At 46.2% G+C, this 23,662-nt stretch overlaps 1 protein-coding gene across 1 annotated transcript in view; it reads left to right on the forward strand.

Annotated features, from left to right (window-relative positions):
• Dock2 (dedicator of cytokinesis 2) overlaps window positions 1-23,662 on the forward strand; it is a 419,098-nt gene that overhangs the window by 57,537 nt on the left and 337,899 nt on the right. The window contains exons 7-14 of the mRNA XM_028894904.2: window positions 2,287-2,422; window positions 5,131-5,285; window positions 9,805-9,886; window positions 14,936-15,071; window positions 16,459-16,534; window positions 17,327-17,403; window positions 17,893-18,018; window positions 19,127-19,251. Coding sequence (XP_028750737.1) covers window positions 2,287-2,422; window positions 5,131-5,285; window positions 9,805-9,886; window positions 14,936-15,071; window positions 16,459-16,534; window positions 17,327-17,403; window positions 17,893-18,018; window positions 19,127-19,251 — 913 coding nt within the window. The remainder of the gene's footprint in view (window positions 1-2,286; window positions 2,423-5,130; window positions 5,286-9,804; window positions 9,887-14,935; window positions 15,072-16,458; window positions 16,535-17,326; window positions 17,404-17,892; window positions 18,019-19,126; window positions 19,252-23,662) is intronic.

Here is a 23,662-nt window from a genome sequence, read left to right on the forward strand (position 1 = left end):
TGATTCAGCACAGTGGTGTCCACTTGAAAGACAGCCTCCGCTGCTCCCAGGTTCTAAGAGAGAATGACAGTGAGCAAGCTCTTCCATATCCAAGCAATGAGAAAACCTCAAATGACTTCTCAAAGTCCCAAGACAGCTGGACCTGGGAGGATGTATTATTCATTCACTTCAGAACTGAATCCACTTTGATCAATTTTGAGGGGAAGAGCTAGAGAGATCTCGAGGCTAAATTATGTATCGGCTTTGCTCCATCTTTTCTGAGTCACACGAGCGTCTGCTCAGCATTAGCTGAGAGCATTTATCCCCCTTGGCACCGTTGTCTGGGCAGCATGGCCATGCAATGTTATGAGTCATATCTAGCTGGGAGTTAATTTCATAATGAATGTCAAATGGGTGATCCTTGGCTCTCTCCTGTTTGTATTTGGATGAGATGCAAGGTGTGCCTCCAATTCTGGTGCTTAAATAAGAGTGAAGACGTAAGTAATCTCCTTCGTTTGCCCTTGATGTCCTTCTGAAGTCTGGTATGTTGTGATGGGACCTAGCAAGATGACTGTTGGCCTTCTCTGAACCTCCAGCTCTTCTGACCTTTCTTCCGAGCATGGATGATTGACACGCTCTAACCAGCATTAAGTGCAAGAGGAGCTTCAAGTTACAACCTGCCAACCGGCTCCTCCTCCCAGCCCAATCCATACACTGCTCCTAAGAGCAAAAAAGTTTACAGTAGAGGTTCAGAGAGCAGGCAGGGAGCTGTGTTAGCTTGTATTAACACTGATTTCGAGAAAACTAACTAGCTCCCTCTTCGTAGTCTCTTTTAAATCTGGAAAATGGGGCTACTAACAGAACCTGCTTTTCAGGGTTGGGGGTGGTGAGGGTACCACGGCTGAAGATAGCTGATGCTTGTGAGTTTCCTGTCAGTGCTGTTGGCATCTCCGGTGACAGGCAGAGTGACAGGTGCTGTTGACACAGATCAATACCAAAGAAGTGAAAGCCTGTGGCCTGAAGCCAAGCAGATGAAGAGCAAGCAGTGGGTAGCAATCACTATATCTCAGATTGTTTGACCCCAACAACCATTTCACATATTTGTTGAATGATATAGGAATACCTCCATGTTTGTGTGTGTGTGTGTGTGTGTGTGTGTGTGCATGTGTGTGTGTGCATGTGTGTGTGTGCATGTGTGTGTGTGTATGTGCGCGCGCGTGTGTGTGTGTGTGTGTGTGTGTGTATGTGTGTGTGTGTGTATGTGTGTGTGCATGTGTATGTATGTGTGTGTGCGCACATGTGTGTGTGTGTGTGTGTGTAGTAAAACATTAAACAATCTGAGATACTGCACATGCTTCCTTTGACTTCTCCAGGTCTCCCAGCCCCAGGCACTCTGCTTTTTTCCTGGGTAACCCAAATCTGTGGTATGGTCCTTTTTGCATTTAGATCTCTGTTCATAGCTATTCTTTTTTTTTTTTTTTTTTTTTTTTTTTTTTGGTTTTTCGAGACAGGGTTTCTCTGTGTAGCTTTGCACCTTTCCTGGAGCTCACTTGGTAGCCCAGGCTGGCCTCGAACTCACAGAGATCCGCCTGCCTCTGCCTCCCGAGTGCTGGGATTAAAGGCGTGCGCCACCACCGCCCGGCTTCATAGCTATTCTTGTACACACAACTAGGACACACATCTGACACACATCTGGCTAGGTTTGTCATTGTTCTGTTTTCTGTGGCTTGATTTATTTCACATAAAATACACTATTTTTCCACGTTTTATTTTGTTCATGGAGATATTTTACTAGACATGCCAAAGCTACATACTATCTCTGTGTGTGCATGTTTTCATGTACGCAGGTGCACATGTGTGTGCAGATGCAGACAGAGGCGAGAGGACAACCTGAACGGTCCTTCTTCAGGCTCCATCCACTGGTTCTCATTTATTTGTGTTGCACAGGGTCTTTCACTGGCCGAGAACTCACCAAGTTGTCTGGGCTGGCCAGCCAGTGAGCGCTAGGGATCTGCTTGTTTCTCCAGCGCTGGGATTTCAAGCATCTGCCACCATACCTGCTTTTGTTCTGTGGCTTCAGAGACTCTAACTCAGGTCCCCTTGCTTGGAAAGAGCATTTTCCTGACTGAGCCATCTCACCAGCCCCCAAATGATACACTTTTAAACCACTCCCTAGTTTTCCATTACTGATCAGTTTACTTAGCCATTTCCTTTTCCTAGAGGTTTTAGCTTTTAATCAACCCTTTGCTGCAGAAGACACCCTAAAGGCCTCTACAGTGAGTGTCACCTCCGGTTCTTGCCTTACAGAATCCTTGAGCTCGATCTGATTGTCAGAGATGAAGATGGAAACATACTGGACCCTGATAACACCAGCATCATCAGCTTGTTCCATGCTCATGAGGAGGCTACTGAAAAGATCACAGAGCGCATCAAAGAAGAAATGGTGAGCTTTATTCTAGAGGCTTTGTCCAAGCAAAGCTGGCATTTAGCGCATCCTAAACTTAAAATAATAGGCCAGTGGACTGCACTGTGTCATTCAAAGGGCCATCTGTCCTACAACCTGAGATGATCAGTAATAATGCAGGCTTTATTAAGTTTGTGTACTTGGATCTGTAAGTCATTAGGCAAGCATCCCACAAGTAGTTAAATGCTAGGCATGTTTCCCAGTCTCGGAGCTTTTAGATTCTAGAGTAAAGAAGAGAAGAAAGATAGCAAAATGTAAATTAATTAGTTAAAAATTAATTGCAGCTAATGTTAAAATACAATAAAGTAGGCACTGTGAGTCAGGGTTGCTTTAAGAGGTTTGGGCAGGAAAGGTCTCTTGGAGGAGTGAAAGAATAATGTGGAAGCCACCAGTACTGAGGGGATGTGTTGGCCAGTGCTCCAGGCAGGGGAAACAGCAGGTGCTCCAGGCAGGGGAAACAGCAGATGCTCCAGGCAGGGGAAACAGTAGGTGCTCCAGGCAGGGGAAACAGCAGGTGCTCCAGGCAGAGGAAAAAGCAGGTGCTCCAGGCAGGGGAAAAAGCAGGTGCTCCAGGCAGAGGAAAAAGCAGGTGCTCCAGGCAGGGGAAAAAGCAGGTACTCCAGGCAGAGAAAAAAGCAGGTGCTCCAGGCAGGGGAAACAGCAGGTGCTCCAGGCAGGGGAAACAGCAGGTGCTCCAGGCAGGAGAAACAGCAGGTGCTCCAGGCAGAGGAAAAAGCAGGTGCTCCAGGCAGGGGAAACAGCAGGTGCTCCAGGCAGGGGAAACAGCAGGTGCTCCAGGCAGGAGAAACAGCAGGTGCTCCAGGCAGAGGAAAAAGCAGGTGCTCCAGGCAGGGGAAACAGCAGGTGCTCCAGGCAGGGGAAACAGCAGGTGCTCCAGGCAGGGGAAACAGCAGGTGCTCCAGGCAGGGGAAACAGCAAATGCAAAGGCACTGAGGGAAGGTGGAGTTCTGAAGTCCAGTGTGGGCGGGGCATGCTCAGCTGTGCGGAGTGAACTGAATTGCAGAGGTAGGCAGCAGAGCCTGACTCCAGAGCAGCCTGGGGGATTGTGGGAAAGAGATCAGATGTCAGTCCAAGTAGGATGGCAAGCCAGCAAAAGACTTCAAGGAAGATTAAGTCTGATTTACATTTAAAAATGGTCAGCCGGGCGGTGGTGGCGCAAGCCTTTAATCCCAGCACTCGGGAGGCAGGGGCAGGTGGATCTCTGAGTTCGAGGCCAGCCTGGGCTACCAAGTGAGTTCCAGGAAAGGCGCAAAGTTACACAGAGAAACCCTGTCTCGAACCCCCCCCCCAAAAAAAAATGGTCACTTTAGCTGCCGTGTATTTTTAATCTTATTAAAACTTTGTTTTTAAGAAACCTGTAAATAAAAACATCATGCACCAAAATCAATTATTCATGGATAAGTGCATAAAAAATAGATTTGATAGTGAAAATGAAGAGTATAATGTGGAGCTCTGTGGTCTCAGAATGGTGGTTTTAACTGTATAGTTCATTAAGATGTATAGACTTTGGCTCTGGTTAATTGCTGTGAGTTATTGGAAAGCAACTGCAATTTGGTGGTGTTGCTATCATGTAGTAAAAACTACTCTCTCTGAGCGTCACTTAGGTGGATGTTCCACTTAACAGTTAGCATATAGACAGTGCCACCACCTCCCTGACAAACTTCTTCACGCACCTTCCTCATCCCACAGTCCAGCAACCCCTAATTTGTACTCTTTTGCTAGTTCTGACTCTTCTAGAGTTTCCAAGTAGAATATCCAGTGTTATTTCTCTTGGACATGTCTGACTTAGCACATTGCTTTAGGAATTCATTTTCGTACACATACTAATGAACATTTTGGTTCTTTTCATTACTGAGCCAGGCTATTGCTGACCTAGTGTTGATGTGTTTATCACTGGTCATGCTGATGGTCTATATCACTGATTGTAGGGTGTTTGGGTAGCTGCCAATGTGCAACTGGCATAACACTGCTAAGAGCTTTGTCTTAGTGTTTCTGTTGCTGTGATTAAACCTCATGACCAAAAGCAACTTGAGGAAAGGGTTTACTTCATCTTGTAACTCACACGCCATCACTAAGGGGAGTCAGGGCTGGCACTCAAGGGAGGAACAGGAGCAGAGGCTGTGGAGGAATGCTGCTTACTATCCTGCTCCTCAGAGCTTGCTCAGCCTGCTTTCTTATTCAACTCAGGCCTACCTGCCCAGGCATGCCACTGCCCACAGTGGGCTATGTCCTCTTCTCTCAGTTAGCAATCAAGAACATTCTTGACACACACACTTGCCTGTGGGATAATGTTATGGAGGGATTTTCTCAGTTGAGAGTCTTCCTTTCCATGTGAATTTAGTTTGTGTCAAGTTGACATGAAATTAGCCCAAACACAAGCACTTACAAACATACATTTTCTTTATGGCTTGTGCTTTTTATGCTACTAACTTCATGGGAAATTATGGGTCAGTGGTGACATCTCCCAAGATAGGAAGATGAAAGCAGGATCAAAGTGACAACCCTCAGACCGCAGACACTTATGGTGGTTGAACTGGCTGGATCCAGTTCAACTATTCAGGCTTAAGTGGAAGAGCTTCTCAGACTCTGGACAGTGTTCTGTTGTTTTAAGCAGTACTGGGATAACTTGTTTATCTTCCTTTCTTCTTCTTCTTTCTATGCTTCAGTCAAAAGACCAGCCCGATTATGGGATGTATTCTCGGATCTCCTCATCTCCCACCCACAGCCTCTATGTCTTTGTGAGAAACTTCGTGTGCAGAATTGGGGAGGATGCTGAGCTCTTCATGTCTCTCTATGACCCCAACAAGCAAAGGGTCATAAGGTCAGTGTGTTCAGTGTGTCCTGGCTTCTCTCCTATGGGAAGTTGGACTTGGCAGTACACAGAGGATCTTTTCTTCCCACCATTCTTTGTGGAGTAATTCCTGCCAGAAAAGAAACTGAGCATCAATGAAGGTGTGGGAGAACTCCTTTGGAGGGTTTGGGAGTTGGATGGAAGTGCTATTTGCCCCTAGATTTTTTTTCTCAGTGGGTTTATGGTTATGATAATGTGTTTTGGTTTCAGAAAATTACAAGATTCAGATAAATAGCAATGGGCAGAATAAAAGTACCTGTCTTTAAAACGTGAGCTGAGAAATGAATGGTGAAAAATCTCAACCCTCCATAAAAGCTCATATCCCTGTTCTTCTGTTTGTTTTCCTCAACCCCAGTGAGGCTGCTAAACAGTCTTACCCCAGAGCCTGCTGCTTGCAAACTGTGAGCGTTGACCTCTCTGGGCCATTACTTTCAGGCTTTAATGAGAAAAAGCACAGGTGAATATGGGCCCAGCATACCAGTGGGCTATCATCATGGCTCTGTGCCATTGCCTGCTCTTGGGAATGGAGGAAGTGAAGGAATTCCTGGGTGCCTCAGCTCAAGGAGGGGAAATCCCTTTGGGAATCTTGAAGAAGATTGTCACCCCCAGCTCCATCCGCCTCCCCTGGGCTTGTGGCTCAGCCAGTCCTTGCTGTGAGGTGATCCTTACCTGTTTCTATGCAGTGGGAGTTTTGGAGCAATAGTTCCTGTTGATATATTAACCTGGAGCAGGATTATGCTCTTTCCATGTTTATGGGAAAATGACATTTTCCTAGTTCAATGTTGAGGTGATTAGACGAAGTCTCAGGCAGTGCCTAGTGAATAGTGGTGCTTTCGTTAACAGTGGTTCTAAACTGTTAACCACGGGGATGGTGAAACATGGCAGGGCAGTTCAGCTAGGATGACTGCACTGGCCGAGGTCTGTATCCAACCTCATTTGATCCTGGAGTTAAATTTGGGTGAGAAGGTGAAACTTGAAGAGGTCAGAAAACATGCCCAAAGTCACACATGTTTATAAATGACAGCGCTGAAGCTTATACCCATGCCCACCTTACTTCAAAGACAAGTTATATCCCATTTAATTTTGCCTCCCAGGTATGAGTTGTGCCATATACTTTATGGTTACCACCCGAGTTTTAGCTCCATTCCCATGGAAAGTTAGACTTTATCATACATCCAAGTCCTTATATTTCACCTGGCTCAATTTTAGTGGATGTGATGCTAGAACTAGATACGTGATCACATCCACTAGATACTAGAAATAAACTAGTTCCTGCTCCTTTAGGGCCCTTGAGTCGTGTGTCACAGGCTCCTTGCTATCTCCTAAAAACTGCATTGGAGGCACCGGTGAAAAAAGGATCTTGACAGCATTGTTAGGACCCCCGAGTCCCTTAGATACGTGACAGCTTGCATCTGCTTTGGTGAGGGTGCCTGGCCCCCTGGCCCACTCAGTGATGGATGGCCTCAGCCAGCTTTGTGGAGGGAGGCCATAGATCACAGAGATGGCTGCTTTGCTCCCTGATGTGTCACCCTGGATGATATGCTCTATGGGATGTGTCTGAGTGATGCCTTTGGGAGTGCCTGGGACACAGGGAAGCCCTTAGGAAGAGCAGAAAGGGAGGGGGGGTGGATAAAAGCACCAAGATCATGAAAATGCAGAACAGGTGAAAACAAAGTCCAGAAGAGAGGCCGGGAACACCCTAGTGTTAGTCTGACTTGGCCTAGATGCTCTTTTTCTCAAAGTGAAATCTCCATTCCTACCCACTCTATCCACTCTATCCACTCTTCACCTGCTGTCCCAACCAGAAGTTAAGGCATCCTCTGTGGGGGTTCAGATGTGGACTGGAGACAACTTGTCTGGTACTGATCTTCCCATGTCAGGACCATTTGTGGCCAGGTTCCCAGGATCCCCAAAGAGATCTGGTTGGAAATTGAAAATACAGTTTTGTAGGACAAAAACTCAGTGGCCCGGGCATGAGGCCAGTCCTGAGCTTCTGTCCCCTAGAGTTTAAGAGGATGGGACAATCCTTCCTCCTCCTCACCTGTGTCACTGGCTCGACCCTTAAGATTCTGTCATCAGCTCTTCTTGAGCAAGAATGGATGGGAGCAGTTCAGCCCTCTAAATTGCTTTTCTTATTTATGATTACATTTCTCCCTGAAGAAAATTGCTGGTGCCTGCTGTTTAGATGTAGCAGGCTGGTCAGAAAGGGGATGGCTACATGTGATGAAAGGTACTGGACTGAACCCAGGTACTTCAATAAGAGCAATCCATAAATAACCAAAGGGAATCATTTAAATTTTTTTGACAGATCCTCCTTGGATAGTTTGTTATCAATCCCACTGAAAATTTTATCTCTTACAAAAAAAATGAAATTGTATATTTAATTTGATTGTGTTTTGACTATTGGTTGATTGAAGGCTGGACCCCATGTGCTTTAGGTTCCATGTCCTTCTCTAGTTTTGTTCCAGCTCCTTTGGTTAACATTGTAAGTCTGGCTGGCTGGAGTAGGCTTGTCGTCTCAGCTATCCTGAAGACTGAGGCAAAGGGATTGTGAGTTCAAGGCCACTCTGGGAAACTTAGCAAGACCTGTTTCAAAATTAGCAACAACAACAGGACTGAGGGTAAAGCTCTGCAGCTGAGCACTTACCGGGCATGCACAAGCCCACGGCATGCACAAGCCCACGGCATGCACAAGCCCACGGCATGCACAAGCCCATGGCTTCAATACTCACTGTTTTCAAAATAAGCAAAAACAAAAACAATAACCTAACAATAAAACTCCAAACAAACAACTGCCATTCTGAGTTGAAGGAAGGAGTGTGTGTGTGTGTGTGTGTGTGTGTGTGTGTGTGAGAGAGAGAGAGAGAGAGAGAGAGAGAGAGAGAGAGAGAGAGAGAGTCTAAGTAAGGCAGTTTTCTTTCACCTGACTGAATTCTTTTATGCTGCCTACTGGATTGAATTTAGTTATATTATTTTAATTTTCTTAATTCAAATTAGTGGGCATTTATTTGGCACCAACTGTATGCTTCTGGATGGCATAGAACATCTAATGACTGAACTCAGCAAAGTGTACTATGCTTCTAAGTAACATTAGTACTGACATCAGTCTTTCTGGCCTGGTGGACCAGGTAGTCCTCACCACACGGGGTGTATGTGGTTGATGGCAAATGATGATGCCTGAGTCTTGTGGGATCTCTGAGTGACGGGTTGTCACCATTGCCTTATATAATTCTTCACTGAATTTCCATCACTTTAGAGTTTTCTTCAAAGTTTGTTTTATTTTATATGTATGTGTGTGCCTATTTGTTTCTTTGGGGTTTTGTTGTTGTTTTATTTTTTCAAGACAGGGTTTCTCTATGTAATGGTCCTGGCTGTCTTGGAACTCACTCTGTAGACCAGGCTGGCCTTGAACTCACTGAGATCTGCCTGCTTCTGCCTCCCAAGTGCTGGGATTAAAGGCATGTGCCACCACTGCCTAGCATGTGCCTATTTGTATGCACACCACGTTCGTGAAGATGCCTGCAGAGTCCAAATGAGGGTGTCAGATATCCTGGAACTGGAGTTACAAGCCAATGTGAGCTTCTGTATGTGGGTGCTGAGAACAAAACCTGGGTCCTTTTCAAGAACAGCGAGCACTCATAAACCCTGATCCATCTCTCCAGCCCCCTCCATTAGTTTTAAGATAGAGTCAAAATCCCAAATGATCTACAAGGCCCATTTACTCTGGTTCTCTTTATATTTTTTCCCATACAATTTAACTCATAAAGCTCTTTCTTAGACTCCTTCTGTGACTTTTGCATACAACTTTACCTCACCTGAAACCTTTTCTAGTCCATGCTCAATGGGATTACATGTGTTTTCCTTAGCAAAGATGTCTCTAACCACCCAGACTAGGGCAAAACTTTTCAATGTGCATTCTTATAACATCTTGAATGTTACAGCACACTTGCATATCATTATTATGTGGTTGGCAAATAACATTAGAATAGTTCATTTAAATGTATCAAAGGTAACAACTGTATGGTCCATCACAGTAAGACATTCTATCATAATGTAGAAACAGTTGTGCATTCAAAGGATAACTTCAAAAATCCAAATCCCGGCTCAGTCTCAGAGAGAGAGCAGACTGGAAAGGGAGAAGTGCTCTTGGTGTTCTGTGGAGTCTGCTAAAATCCTCTCCTTTCTCATCTCTGACTTTGTCAATAACCTCTACAGAGTATGCAGCTGCTCGGCAAAAATATTAGGCAGCTGTGCCAGAAAGTTCTTAGTAGTTGGGGAGGAAAGGTGTGCATGGATACACATATGTTCATAATTCTTCCCCCGCTTAATGTCTGTCTCCCAACATGACTTGTCCTTCAGAGGAAAAGATCTTTCTCAGACACTGCCCCATCTTGAGCAGCCACTACTACACTATGGTGCTGAAAACGTAGCTGGTGTATCTTTGAATGGATGCCCCACCTGTAACAGGCTGCTACTCTTCCTCCCACAGTGAGAACTACCTGGTGCGATGGGGCAGCAAAGGATTCCCAAAGGAGATTGAGATGCTCAATAACCTGAAGGTGGTCTTCACGGTGAGTGTGCATTCTCTGTTCACTGTGCTCTGCACACCCAATGACCTGGCCCTGGGAAAGAGGCTGGTTGGGCATTGATCAGGATGGAGCAGAGGCTCCATGCAGAGCTGTGTTCTGGGCTTTATATAGGGATTCATTGCTCATGGAGTCATTGTGTGTCCTGAAGATGTCACTGGGAAGATGGGTTTTCTCCTTTGCTCCCCCCCATCTTTCTCATTCCCTTACACACTGACAACACAGTGCCCTGTAAGCAAGTATGGCTCCCTGATCAGCAATGGCTAGGTGACCAGGGCACAGAAGCTACTATTTTTGATTTTCTTGTTAATTCACAGTAAATCTAATTTTCTTTCTTTGGTTCAGGCCTTTCTGAGAACACTTCTAAAATTCATCAGGAAAAAAAATTAGGATCTTTCAAGAACATTGGCTGCCTTAGTCAGTTGGACATTCTGAATATCATTAAGCCACAGGTAGCTAAGGACCTGGCAAGTCCTTAGGACCATCCTTCCAAATACTAATACTTAATAAACACGACTTATATGTAGAAGGATAAAATCAATTGTTATTTGGATGGGTTATTTCTATCTGCATGTACACCTTTGTGCCAGAAGAGGGCATCAGATCTCATTATAGATGGTCGTGAGCCACCCTGTGGTTGCTGGGAATTGAACTCAGGACCTCTGGAAGAGGAGCCAGTGTTCTTAACCTCTGAGCCATCCCTTCAGCCTGGATGGGTTATTTCTGAGAGTGAACTTGACCCTTTAGCTCCGAGTAGTGAACAGAATGAGACAAGGGTTGTAATTTCAAGCAGAGACCGCTCTCTCCTGTCTTTTCTTCACTAAGGATACAAGCACTGTCTGCAAGCTCCTTTGGGGAGAATGCTACATGCCTTTCTGCTCAGTTGCCTGCATTAGATGGGGAAATTACGGAGGAGGAGCTGGGATGGGTTTTGGCATTGACCAAACCGATGAGTGGGATCCAGAAGTGACCGACATGCTAGATTAAGCTACCTTGCTCTACAATAATTTTCCTGTTACAACCCATTAAGTGCAGTGTCTTGTGTTACATTTTGATTAGATTGGGGGATAGTTGATTTATTTTGTTTGTTATTTTCTGAAAAAATAGGCCAGAGGCATGGAGTGGGATCATAGGTCCTAATTGCTTAGACAGAGTTTTCTTGGCATATACAAATGTGCTTCAATCTTGTATATCTGTACTAGTTAGAAGGAGGAGCCTATTTATTTGCTTGATAAATAGGAGAGTCCCACAGGGCTCCGTGATTAAACCAGGAGACATATGTTTCATGAGATGGGCGAGGACAGGGAATCAATCAGTGCTTTGCTGTGCAGAGGACCAATCCATGATATGAGCGTGAAGGAAAGGGCATGGGCAAGTTTGTGGCACACAGGATTAGTGAGAATGGGAGTCTGGCGTCACAGAATTCTGTGGTGCCACACCTCTGCTCTGCAGAACAAGTGAACTTGAGACCTTCAGTTGATTGGTTGGACAGACTGATGCTTCCCTTGCTTGAGATGACTGACAGCTTCATTTGGGAATCTGAAAGGTCATGGTGTTCTTGTGTTTTGTATGGATTCATGAGCCACATGTAAGCTCAGCGCCTGCTGCTAGGGTACAGCAGCAAGCATGCTGATGAAGCCTCTGCTCTCAGGCCCACTGGTGGGGGTCCTGAAATAATCATAAATTATTAATAATAATTGACATCAAATTAATTCATTTTTTATTAGTTTTATAAAAAAAAACCCTTATACTTTGGTCTTACAAAATTCTAACATGGGGAGGGCGGGGGAGCCAAACAATAGAACTTAGAATAAGCATCGTCTGCTGCAATTACCAGGTCATCAGCATGCCTTTCCCTTCCCAGTCCTTTTTCCTCTGCTTCAAACTTCAGGAAAGTAGATTTTTAAAATTAATTAATGAATTAACATAAAACAAAATTTACTAACATAAAATAAATAAATAAATGAGTAAGTACACAGCAGCAGTGTCAGAAAGCAATCCAAATCCAAAGGCGATTAAAGTGGGGTGACACGATGATGCTGTGTGACTGCGGGTCACTTTCAACTGGGTCACAGTGATGTTTCCTTAAGATGGACATGAGCCACGCCCTGGCAGCTGGGGCACCAACTGGCCTCCTTCTCTACTCTCTGGGTGCCTGCTCTCTCTGGCCTCCCATTTGGGGTCAGGGTTGTGGCTCCTTGGGCCTGGGAAGCTGTCATATGGGTCTGGCTGGCTGATGGCTGATGTCTCCTCCTCCTGCTTCCTAAGAATTTCCCCTCCTTGGCCTGCAGTAGGAAAATGGGGTGTATCATGAGGCCTCCTACACTTTAGCCCAGTCCGAAGCTTCAGGAGAGAGGACTGAGGAGGAAAGGCATGCTGGTGCGCCTGTTGTTATAGGGAGCGATGCTTATTTTAAGTTCGATTGTTCGGCTTTCCCCCAAATGTTAAAACTTTGTGAGACCAGAGTAGAAGTGACTGGGGTGGGGCAGGCTTAGCCTGCAGCCTACACTCTCGGTAAGGATTGCTATTGACACACCACCCCAAGAATTCCACCTGAGCTGTGAGGCGTGTGTTCAGGCAGTTTCACTGTGGTGTAGAGACTCTTCAGATTCTCTAGAGTCAGGAGTCCTCCCAAGCAGCTCTTCAAGAACTGTATTTCCCTTGAGGACAAGTGACATCTTTCCTTGGAGTATGGGGAGAGGGGATGATGTCTCAGAATGTGACGAGTGTATCTAGTGTATTAGTCTGACAGCGCTGCTGTAACAAAGCTTCATGGATTGGCTGACTTAACAGACATTTATTTGTTATTCTCCGAGTTCTGGAGACTAGGCATCTGGCAACAATGTGTTGGCAGAGTTGGTTTGTCTGAGGGCAGTCTTTGATTTGTAGACAGCACCCTTCTTCCTTTTTCCTGGTTGTGTGTGCATGGAAGCATGTGAGCGCGCGTATGTGTGTGTGCATGTGTGTGTGTCTCCTAGTCTCCTCTGCTTGTGAAAACAGATATCATAGTGGATCAACCCACTCTAATGACCCTGTTTTAACCACCTTATCTCTTCAAAGGCTGATTTCTAAATGTAGTCATGCTCTGAGGTACTGAGGTCAGGACTTCAGAGCAGGAATCGTGTGTTGGCAGAAACCTTTTGGGTGTCGAGGCCCCAGAGGCTCCTAAATGTCTCTCAGAGACACAAGTCTAAACATTTCAAAAATATAAAAAGAAAATCTTGACATAGGGGAGAAGTAATTAAGAATGGAGTGTATTGGGGCTGGAGAGATGGCTCAGAGGTTAAGAGCACTGACTGCTCTTCCAGAGGTCCTGAGTTCAATTCCCAGCAACCACATGGTGGCTCACAACCATCTGTAATGAGATCCGATGCCCTCTTCTGGTGTACAGGCAAACTTGCAGAAAGAACACTGTTTATATAATAAATAAAATAAATCTTTAAAAAAAAAAAAGAATGGAGTGTATTTTAAATGACTGAGGACAGAGATGTTAAGGATGGAGAGAACTTGATCATACAGAGGAATAAGAGGCAGGCATTTGGGGTGAAGGTGTGTTTAAAAGGAAAGATCGAGAGAGAGAGAGAGAGAGAGAGAGAGAGAGAGAGAGAGAGAGAGAGAGAGAGAGAATTGTATATCTCCAGAGCAATAAAGCAATCTTTGTGGATAAAAATAGAGAGAAGAGCGCGGAATCAGCTGGCGAGGACAGCTGGCTGTATTATGTCTGGCCCTTTCATGTCAGCTTGGAAAGATGGGCACTAATGGGGCAGGAAACAGGGAGCTGTTGAAGTTGTTGGGGGATGAGACGTTTAAAAAAAATAATCAGCATGGCTTCTGGAGAGGAACGGTCGGAGGAGCCCTGCAGGTCCTTCGGGGCCAGGCTGGGTGCAGGTGCAGCAGGCTCTCTCAGGGTACCCTTGTTCTTCTGCCTCTCTTTCTCCCTGCCCATTGGGGTGACCCCAGGGATGGAGGAGCCGTTGTCCACTCTGCCAGTTGGTGAAAGGAGGTTTCCTTAGTGACTGGGGTTTCAGGAACAATCTAGAAGATAGGTGCTTGAATCTGTGGGGAAGCAAGACAGCTGGAAACTCAGAAGTTCTAGAGTACAGTTTGGAGTAGAATTCCTCCTTTTGTAGGAAAACTCAGGTTTTGTTATGAAGGCCTTAATGTTCATGGCCTATGGATGTTATGGAAGAGAACCTCATTCAGTGACGTCAACTGAGGAGGTTTATACCTTCATAGCAACATTGAGACTAGTGTTTGACTAGTTATACATCGTAGCTTAGCCAAATCAGAAATTTAACCGGCCAGGTTTCCTTTAGGGAGATGTGGGCCATGTCAGGCCTTGTCTTATACCCAGAGACTCTCTCCTCTGCCTTCCCTTCTTCTCTTACCACTCACAGTGAGAGACTGGGGCTGGCTGCTCTGCCTGGGCCCTGGCTCTGATGTGAGCTGGTAGCTTGTTCCCCGTGCATGTGCTCACGAGAGAATTAGCTCAGAGGGTGAGCTGCTCCCCAGCAAGAGTGGGCCCAGGGTTGACTGTCTAAGCCAACACAATAGCATGCACATCTTGCTGTTTCTGCCTTAGCTCAGCCTAGCTGGCAGGGAGCCCCACGAAGATAGGACATCTAAATACACTGCAGTAGGATGCTGAGAGGCTCAGGGCATGCCTCTGTGATGCAGCTTCAGTTACTAATTTTGATCCCAGGGTCACCAAGGACCAAAGTCATGATCCAGAGGAAGTGTTCTTATAAGGGGAAGGTGGATGCAAAAATGGCATCATCTTAGAGGTACTTGAGAGAACTGCCAGGGGTCAGAAGAGATGATGCAGGATGGAATCTTGAGAATCCTGCCACTCAGGGTCTCGACTGGGTCCTTATCTGTCCAAAGGGTGTGGTGACTTCAGTTTCTACCTTTCCTAAGACTAATGGTGACATTGCAGTGGTAAACACACTCCTTAGAAATGGCCACTGCTTTGTTCCTATTTACTTGTTTTTATTAAACACACGATTGTAACTGTTTTCTTTCCTGTCCTTACAGGATCTTGGAAACAAAGACCTCAACAGGGATAAGATTTACTTGATTTGCCAAATAGTCCGAATCGGGAAGATGGATCTTAAGGATACTAATACCAAGAAGTGCACTCAGGGGCTGAGGAGGCCCTTTGGGGTGGCAGGTGATGACTGATGCCGGCAGTTAGATTTTATTGTAGCACACGTTTTATATGGCTGAATTTAAAAGATTATTTCTACACCTCCACCCCTGCAAAATCTGGGCCGAGCAGCCTTTAATAACTACATTTGTGGCGGCTAACTGAAGTCACTGGTGACTGAGTCCAGATTTATGATAAGCTCAGCGAATAATGTGGTCCTAAAGGTCTGGCTCAGAGCACCCAGGAGCGCGGCACAGTCTGAGCAGTTGGCGCCTCAGCTCCCTAGCGCTTGTGAAAAAGGAAGAACAATACGGTCTGGATCTAATTATGGGGAGCAAATCATTTTGGAAAAAAAATATCCAGGATAGGAAATGCAGTTACGCAGAGTGAGTCATGCCATCCATCTGAATTCCAGATGAGAACGGACATTCAGAGAGGGAGGGCACCGCAGGGTCCTTGTGTGCTGCCTGCCGGGAGCCACACAGCTCCACCTTTCCCCTGGCGCTAGCTGTGAGCACGCCCGAAGCTTCATCATCCCTGCCCTACTTTTGTGGTTTATGTGCTATTTAGCTATTAGTGGAAGGCACTATTATTTACCTAATATATTTTCTTTTATAATTAACCCACTTTATTTCAACTAAAGTATATTTTTCTCAAAAGACAATTTAAATACCTGTGACATGGCAATTGGATATACCGGTATTTTTCTTATTATTAAAAAATAAATTTGGGGGGCTGGAGGGATGGCTCAGCAGTTAAGAGTGCTTGCTGCTGTTCTTCCAGAGGACCAGAGTTCAGTTCCCAGCACCCACATCTGACAGCTCAAAATCACCTATAACTCCAGCTCCAGGGTCACTGATGCCTTCACACCTCTGCATACACTCCTAAACACATGAACATTCACACAGATACATACATATGAATAAATACTAAAACAAATATTTCAAAATAATAAAATAAAATATAAGTTTTAAATCATGAACCCTTTCCAATTCCTGCATCTCATCCATTTGTCACCTTGGGAGACTCTTCTTTCTGCCGTCACATGTCCCCTGGCTTTCCAGCCATCCTAGATACATTTGTCTATTGGCTATGAAGTCATTTGGCAAGGCTCAAGGGTTCAACAATTCTGTGCATGTGCCATGAGCATGGGCATGAACAGAGGGTATTTCACTGGACGCTCAGGTCCTACAGAGAGTCCCTGCCCATGGGTTTTGTGGGTACAGAAGAGATTCAGTATACACATACAACAAGAGCCTTGCTGCTCAACTTTGTTGCCACCGAGCTAACCATTTCCTTTGCCCTCTGCTCCACCCTGGGTCCCTCCCTCCAATGCTTCCCCCCTTCTCCCCTGTCTTATAACCCACCCCTGCCTGACTTAACCACTAGTTCACTTCCTTTGTCTTTGTAGTTATGGACATCACTGACATCATCAAGGGGAAAGCAGAGAGCGATGAAGAAAAGCAGCATTTTATTCCTTTTCACCCGTAAGTCATTCCTGGGTCTCTCCAAGCTGCCCAGCCCAGGCTCTCTGCAGCCCTGTGTGAGCTGCTTCCTGACCCTTAGTAAGGGGGTAGGCGGGCAGGGCCTCCCTAGAGAGAGAGCATCCTGACATGCTACCGATCCAGGGACTTTATTGCAGCCCTGGGAAGAGTGCCAGGCATGGGGGTGAAGTGGTGACAAGGTCAATGTGACCTGCTTTCCTGGAGCTTATGCTTCAGATGGGCAATTAAGCAGATAATCAACCAAAGCTTAAGTCCTTAATTATAAGTGTAACAGGGGCCACAGAGCTGTGAAGGAGCAGCCTGTTGGGAGTCCCTTCATAGAAGCCACACATATATCTGTGACAGGAGAGGCAGGGACGACAAAGAAGGTAATTATCATTTCCCTGCTTGAAAATGACTCCACATTGAGAGCAATGTCAAGATTAAGCACCCCCAAAGATCTCCAGGTAACCCGGCCAGTGACTCTAGTCAAGGCAAGTGATTAGGTCCCTGGAACAACTGAGTTCTTGTCACCTTCCAGAGAAGACATTCATGTCAAAGACTCAGGAATCTTTTCTGTCACGCGAATGCCTGCGACTTGTGGCATTCATTGGTTTTCCTCAAGTTTCAGAGCCATGCTGTTTGAGAAGAGAGCATTGTGTTCTCTGAGCTGACACAGGCGGGCTGACTTTGCCCCTAAGTACCACTGGGGAGCTGCCTATGGCAACGTGGGACATGAGATGGAAACCCCATGGGAGTACTGCATGAACATTTGTGCTCGCTTTTGCTTTCTAGGGTCTCAGCTGAGAATGATTTCCTTCATAGCCTTCTGGGCAAAGTCACAGCTTCCAAGGGAGACAGTGGAGGACAAGGTATGGCATCATCATGCAGAGTACAAGTATGCTGAGCTCACTGCAGCCCGGGGCCTCTGATACATCAGTAAATGGATCCAAGTCCTGGATCCAGACAATACACTGGGAAACCTAAGAGCATGTGGTCTATAGCAATACAGACCACTCACTGAAGTATGGGGCGGGTGTTTCCTTCCTACCTAACGAAGAAAGGAGCTGCTAGCTCCTGTGTGTCAGAAGTTACACATCTGATTTCATCCTTCCCCAAATCTGTGAGACAGACAACTGGTGTCCTATGTGCTTTAAGAGGGGGGGGGGGGTAATTATCAGAGGCTGACATGGCTGTAACCGACTGTGTTAACTGTACAGCCCCAGGGGGCTGGATCGCTGCATCTGTGCGTGTGTCTGTGATTTTGGTAGTCTCCTGCAGGAGGCATGGGAGAGAGGCAGTGAGAGGGCAGAGAGAGTGCTGTAGAGATGTGAGTGTTCATGGCGAGTGTTCCCTTCCAGGCCTGTGGGTGACCATGAAGATGCTGGTGGGTGACATCATTCAGATCCGCAAAGACTATCCGCACTTGGTGGACAGGACCACTGTGGTGGCCCGGAAGCTGGGCTTCCCAGAGATCATCATGCCAGGTGGGACACAGCTGCAGTGGCCTTCCTCAGGGGCAGGGACAGCAGCAGGGGTGAGGAGTCAGGTTTGTGTAATTCATCATCTTCTTCTCGAGAGCCAGCTTTATTTCGTCCTGCCTCAACGAAACCACACCAAACAACTTTTTCATATACTTCTCGGCATTCTCGAAGTAAACACAAACATGGAAATACATAGACATATACTCCCCCCCAGTCATACTTTACAGACATGAGCTGAATTTAACAGGCGTGTCATGGAGCTACCCAACCCGCTTTGTCATCCCGTAACTCAGCATGGACGGCATCTTTGTTGTACTCTACACAGGGCAATCCTATTCTACCTGGGGTGTTGTCACTCTCTTGAAGTTTAGTAACGTGTTCAAACAGCAGAGCAGGTGTCAGTGGTTCAGTCCCCTCAAGTCTTCTGTGCAGCTCTAACCAGCACTATTCATACATTCAAGCTGTGCACGCAGGCTTCTCCAAAGGGAGACCCTGTGATGACACTCTTCCGATATGTCCCTCTGGACTTCAACCTCATTCTTAGGCTATGACTTGCATCACCCTCTCTGACTCATCTGTTTGTCTCCTGGAGTTGAAGGTGGTCCAGGGTGGGGCTGGTCCTGTGGTTTACTCAGAGCTGCTCTACTCGAGATCTCTCCCAGTTTCTACTTTACACTTCCTTCCTGGAAACCCTGTGCTTCTTGCCCTTCCCCCTTGGGCTCTGTGGTACACGGGAAATCCCTGAACCTTACTGTTGTGCGACAAAAAGGCATATGGATACACAACATTCTGATGGTGGGGACCAAGATCGTTTCCTTTGGGGCTTTCCTTCACTTCCCAGAAGGTGTCACTAGAGGACGGAAATTAAACGATTTTAACGGCGACAACATGGCCAGTTTGGACCACCCTACCCCCTCGCTTTCTGCTGCTGGTTTTTCTAGCGTTCCTACCCTTGCTGGCTACTTCTCCATCCCTCCTGCCAGGTTAAAAAATGCCCTTTCTAAACTGCCCTGATTTTAATTTTATTGATGGTTCTTCTTCCTCCTCCTTCCCTCAACCTCTGTGGTTAGCCGGGGTCGGACTCTAACTCTTGTCTTCTCTCCATCCTCAGGGGATGTCAGGAATGACATCTACATCACTCTCTTACAAGGTGACTTTGACAAGTACAACAAGACTACGCAGCGGAACGTGGAAGTGATTATGTGTGTGTGCACAGAAGATGGCAAAGTACTACCTGTAAGGGACTCCGTGACAGGACCTGGGCTGGGGGACTCATCATAAACATCTGCTCTCTAAAGGATCAGAACTGTAGGGAAGATGATGAGTCACATGATCCATCGACACCTTGTAGCTTGCTTAGCACAGTGTCCTATGGTCTAACAAGACCTCGTGTTCCTCAGTCTTTCACCTAAGCATTCTTCAATATATACTTCCCCATTCTCCCCGCCCCCACCCCGTGTGTGTGTGTGTGTGTGTGTGTGTGTGTGTGTGTGTGTGTGTATACACACTCTCTCACGCTTGTTTATAGGTTATCTTTTTGCAGTTAAAATGTTTTCACTGAAACCCGAGCTGGTTTATTCAGGCAAAATCCATGGTAAAGATCAATACAGAGCCCTGGGCTGGTGTGGAGGCTCAGAATGTCTTCAAAGCAGACATTCTCAGCACTTAATCCAACTCCCCAGTGCTCAGCCAGAAATTTGGGTGGAAAGTCTGACTCGCAAATTGGTCTCCAGAGGGTTAGCAGCATGCGCTCAAGAAGGCAAAGCACATGGTTATATTTACACAGCATATGTCCTGTACGGTCTCTGTCATGTGTGTTTACATCTATTTGCTTATGTTTCCTTTAAGGGTGTCGGCAGCTGTGTCCAGTGTGTGGGAGGGTTTTGCTTCTGAATCCTTCCTCTCAGAACGCTTAGCTGAAAATGAGATCAGCTCTCAGCAGAAGTTATAGCGTGGGCAAACATCCCTCCTAGGCCACCTATAGGGAATCAGACAGCCAAGGAAGAAGGGGTGTGTAGATAGATGGGTGGGCCAGCAGCTCTAGCCCTGGGGCCTGGAGCTCAGGCCTGGTACTGGCACCTTCTGCCCAAGGATGACTAGCAGCCCCGTGAGGATAATAGTCTCTGTGTCAGGCTGGGTAGTGGCAGGATGCCCATTATCACCTCAGGTCTACAAAGGGAGAGCAAAAATTCCTGTGGAGGAAAACGGGCCTTAGGTCCCGCAGTTCACAGTGGCAAGGATGGGGATTGACCCCAGCCTCCCCATTACAGTGCCTAGACATTCAGAAGAGTCTCCAACTTAATTCCAATTTCAAATCGAAGCTTCTAGCTGCTTCAACAAAAACCCTGCGAAGGCTCAGTATCAGTTTTAAATGTAAAGAAGGTTTTGCAACTGTCCTTTTGTTCTTAAAACCACCCCAGTTAATTAATATCTGCTGGAGAAAAACACTAGCATCTGCCTCATCCCTCTTTGTTGGATACTAACACTTTTCTGAAAAACAAAGCAAGTGAGACACAGTTGGCTTGAAAGAACACAAAGGAGATGGGAGGGTCTTATCTGGAAGGACAATTTGCATTTTGTGAACGTGTAGATCCTTGCCTTGAAGTTACTTTTGCCCAGTTCCCTGTCCAGAGACCTTTTAAACCTCAGCCCCATTGTTAAGATACTGGTGTCACTTGCCTTCCACTCTGGCAAAGGGCCAACCGAAGGGACAGGTCACGGGTAAACCGACATCTTGCCTGGTGTCTGATCTGTTCTTCTGTGCACCCTTGTCACTCGTTCAGCCAGACCTGGGGTGACAGACACACTTACTGCAGACAAGCGTGTGGGGATCCGGAGGCTGAGGAGAAAGGGTAACCGTGTGGCATGCTGATAATTTGCAGTTTCATATATTAGTACAGTTATGGGGGAGTGCAGTTGACTGACTATTGAAAATTGCCGAGGAAGCCCGTGGGAGGCTTTTCTTTCCCTATTTGCAGAAATGAATATTACTGCCTAATTAAGTGTCATGCAGCACATTCAAATGGCCCTGAGCTGTATTGGTGGGTTCCTGTGGAAATGGTCCCTCTGAAAATGGCTTCTTCTCTCCAGCCATTTTGACAGAACAGACCCAGTAGCAAGTAGCAAGCATACCCCAGCCCCCATTTGGGATCTCAAGGACCTTGCTTTGGTGGGGTTATAGCAGAAAAGCTAATGGGATGGTGAGTTCTAGGGTCAGAAATCCAGGGTCCAAATGCTCAGTATCCATCCTATTATCCCTACGATCTTACATAGCTTCTTTTACCCTTAAAAACTGGAGATACAATCTCTTCTTGTGGTGCTGCAAGTTAAACAGGAGAGTAGATACAAGAAATGGCACACACTCGATACCAGGTAACAGGAGAGCAGGATGCAGAGACGGCTGATCATGGGTGAAGGAAACTTTAGGAGGGAATTGAGGGGGTCAAATAGGCAACCCAGACTGAAGATAGTTTCCAGAAATGCTGCCAGGACAAGCAGGTAGAGGCAGGGGACAATGTGACAATATGATGAAAACCATGACTGCGGACCAGGCAGCCCGGCTGAAAGACCAGAACAGGCTGCATTAGCAAAAGGACCTTGGATTGATGCTGCACCCGAGAGCCTAGAGCAGCCCCGAATGGGGCCAGGGATGGCACCTTACTCCTGTCAATATCAGATGAGGTCATCTACATAATAGGCATCCATTACTTCGGTCATTATTATCAGGAAGGCATTGTGAGTACCAGCCCTGATTCCACCTGTGGGTGTTAATTGGCATTTTCCCACTGTGTGGCCTTGTCAGCTTACAGCATACTCTTTCTCAAATCTAGGGTCCAACCCTCATATGATTCCTGCAAAGCAATCTGAGCATGTGTTAGGACCCTGGATTCTCCTGATGAGAAGCCACTTTTCAAGGTCAGGCCTGCATTAAAGCCTCCAGGCTTCCTGATGCCCACTCAGATTTTCAACTGAAGTTGTTGACACTAGCTGGAGGCTCTTATGACTAGTTGAGGGCCATGGGAAGGGCAATATGAAGAAAAAAGTCTTACTGAGACATATGCACTTATGTATCACCCCTAAAAATGGGCTCAGTGCCTAGTCAGAGTGCTTTCTTTCTTTTAAAAAAATTTAAAAAAATTATTCATTGAGATTTTCATACAGGAATACAATGTGGTTTGATTAAATCTACTCCATCTATCTCCCCTCAACTCCTAGATGCCCTTCATCACATCATCCTCTAAACTCTATGCACTCCTTATGTTTCTAACTACAGAGCTTGTCTGATGCTACAGGGCCATCCATTGGGGCATAGGCACCCTATCTGGTTCAGCATCCTTGAAGAAATGCCCTCTCTCAGGAGCCATCACCTGGCAAAGCTCTTTAACAAGGGGTGGGCTCTGTGAGTCCTCCCTAGGATGCTCCCTTGACACCTGCGGTATTCACTTTCTCTGAAGTGTGGAGGTTGAGACAAGGACAGTCGCCACCATTCTCAGAATAGCAGTGAGACCTTTTTCTCTGCCATTAGGACATAAAGAGTCGTGAGCAAGAGAGCTTTGTGATAGCCAGTTGTCGTCTATGAGGCAGTGTCTGTTTCACCGGAGAAATAGAAATGTTTTCGGATTTTATAGGCTACACGAGAGTCACTGAGGCTACAGAAACTGTGAGCCTGTAAATGACACCAGGATAAATCTCTCCAGGCTGGAAGGCATGCCAGCTGTGAAAGAGGGGACACTGCACAGGGGCTAGTGGGCCTGGGGTGTTGTTCCAGCTCTGCCCCTCAGAGCCTCAGTTTACCCAGCTTTGGAATGGTTATAACAGAAGAAGTGAGCGTGAGGTTTGACTTGAGTTGGGTGGCATGTAGTAAGGACTGAGCATGGTACAGAGTCTCCCCTAAAGAGCAGAAACCTTAGGAAGCACATTTCAGCTTACTGCTTCCAGAAGCTCTGCAAGGCTTCCTCCTGTCATAAACAGTATCTTCCTTCACTTCCAGTTCATGGGTATCTTTGTTCTACAGAAGGGGTGTTCTAGTAGGATTCTGTGTCCTATTTTATAATGGATTTTGTCAGAGGTACCATCCTTCAGCACTGAAGTTGCCTTAGTGACTGTTCTATTGCTACAAAGAGACACCATGACCAAGACAACTTATAAAAGAAAGCATTTAATTGTGGGTTTACTTATGGTTTCAGAGGGTTAGAATCTGACTGTTATCCTTATGGTGGGAGCATGTCAGTAGACAGGCAGGCTAAGAGCTTATATCTGATTCAAGAAGAGAGAGAGAGAGAGAGAGAGACAGAGAGAGAGAGAGAGAGAGAGAGAGAGAGACAGAGAGAGAGAGAGAGAGAGAGAGAGAGAGAGAGAGAGAGAGAGAGAGAGAGAGAGTGAGTTAGTCTGGGCCTGGCATGGGCTTTTAAAACCTCAAACATCCACCCCCAGTGACACACCTCCTCCAACAAGGCCACACCTCCTAATTCTTCTCAAACAGTTCCACAAACTGCAGACCAAGCATTCAAATATAGGAGCCTGTAGGAGTCAATTCTCATTCAAACCTCCCAGAAGCTGAGCTTATTTCTTGCTGGTATCTTGGCAAGTAGAAAGAGGTTTCCAGTATCAGCAGAAGGTCCTCTTTCTCACAGTGTAGTATTCTTTC

This window comes from Peromyscus leucopus, chromosome 8b, assembly GCF_004664715.2.
Source record: "Peromyscus leucopus breed LL Stock chromosome 8b, UCI_PerLeu_2.1, whole genome shotgun sequence".
Taxonomy (NCBI): Eukaryota; Metazoa; Chordata; class Mammalia; order Rodentia; family Cricetidae; genus Peromyscus; species Peromyscus leucopus.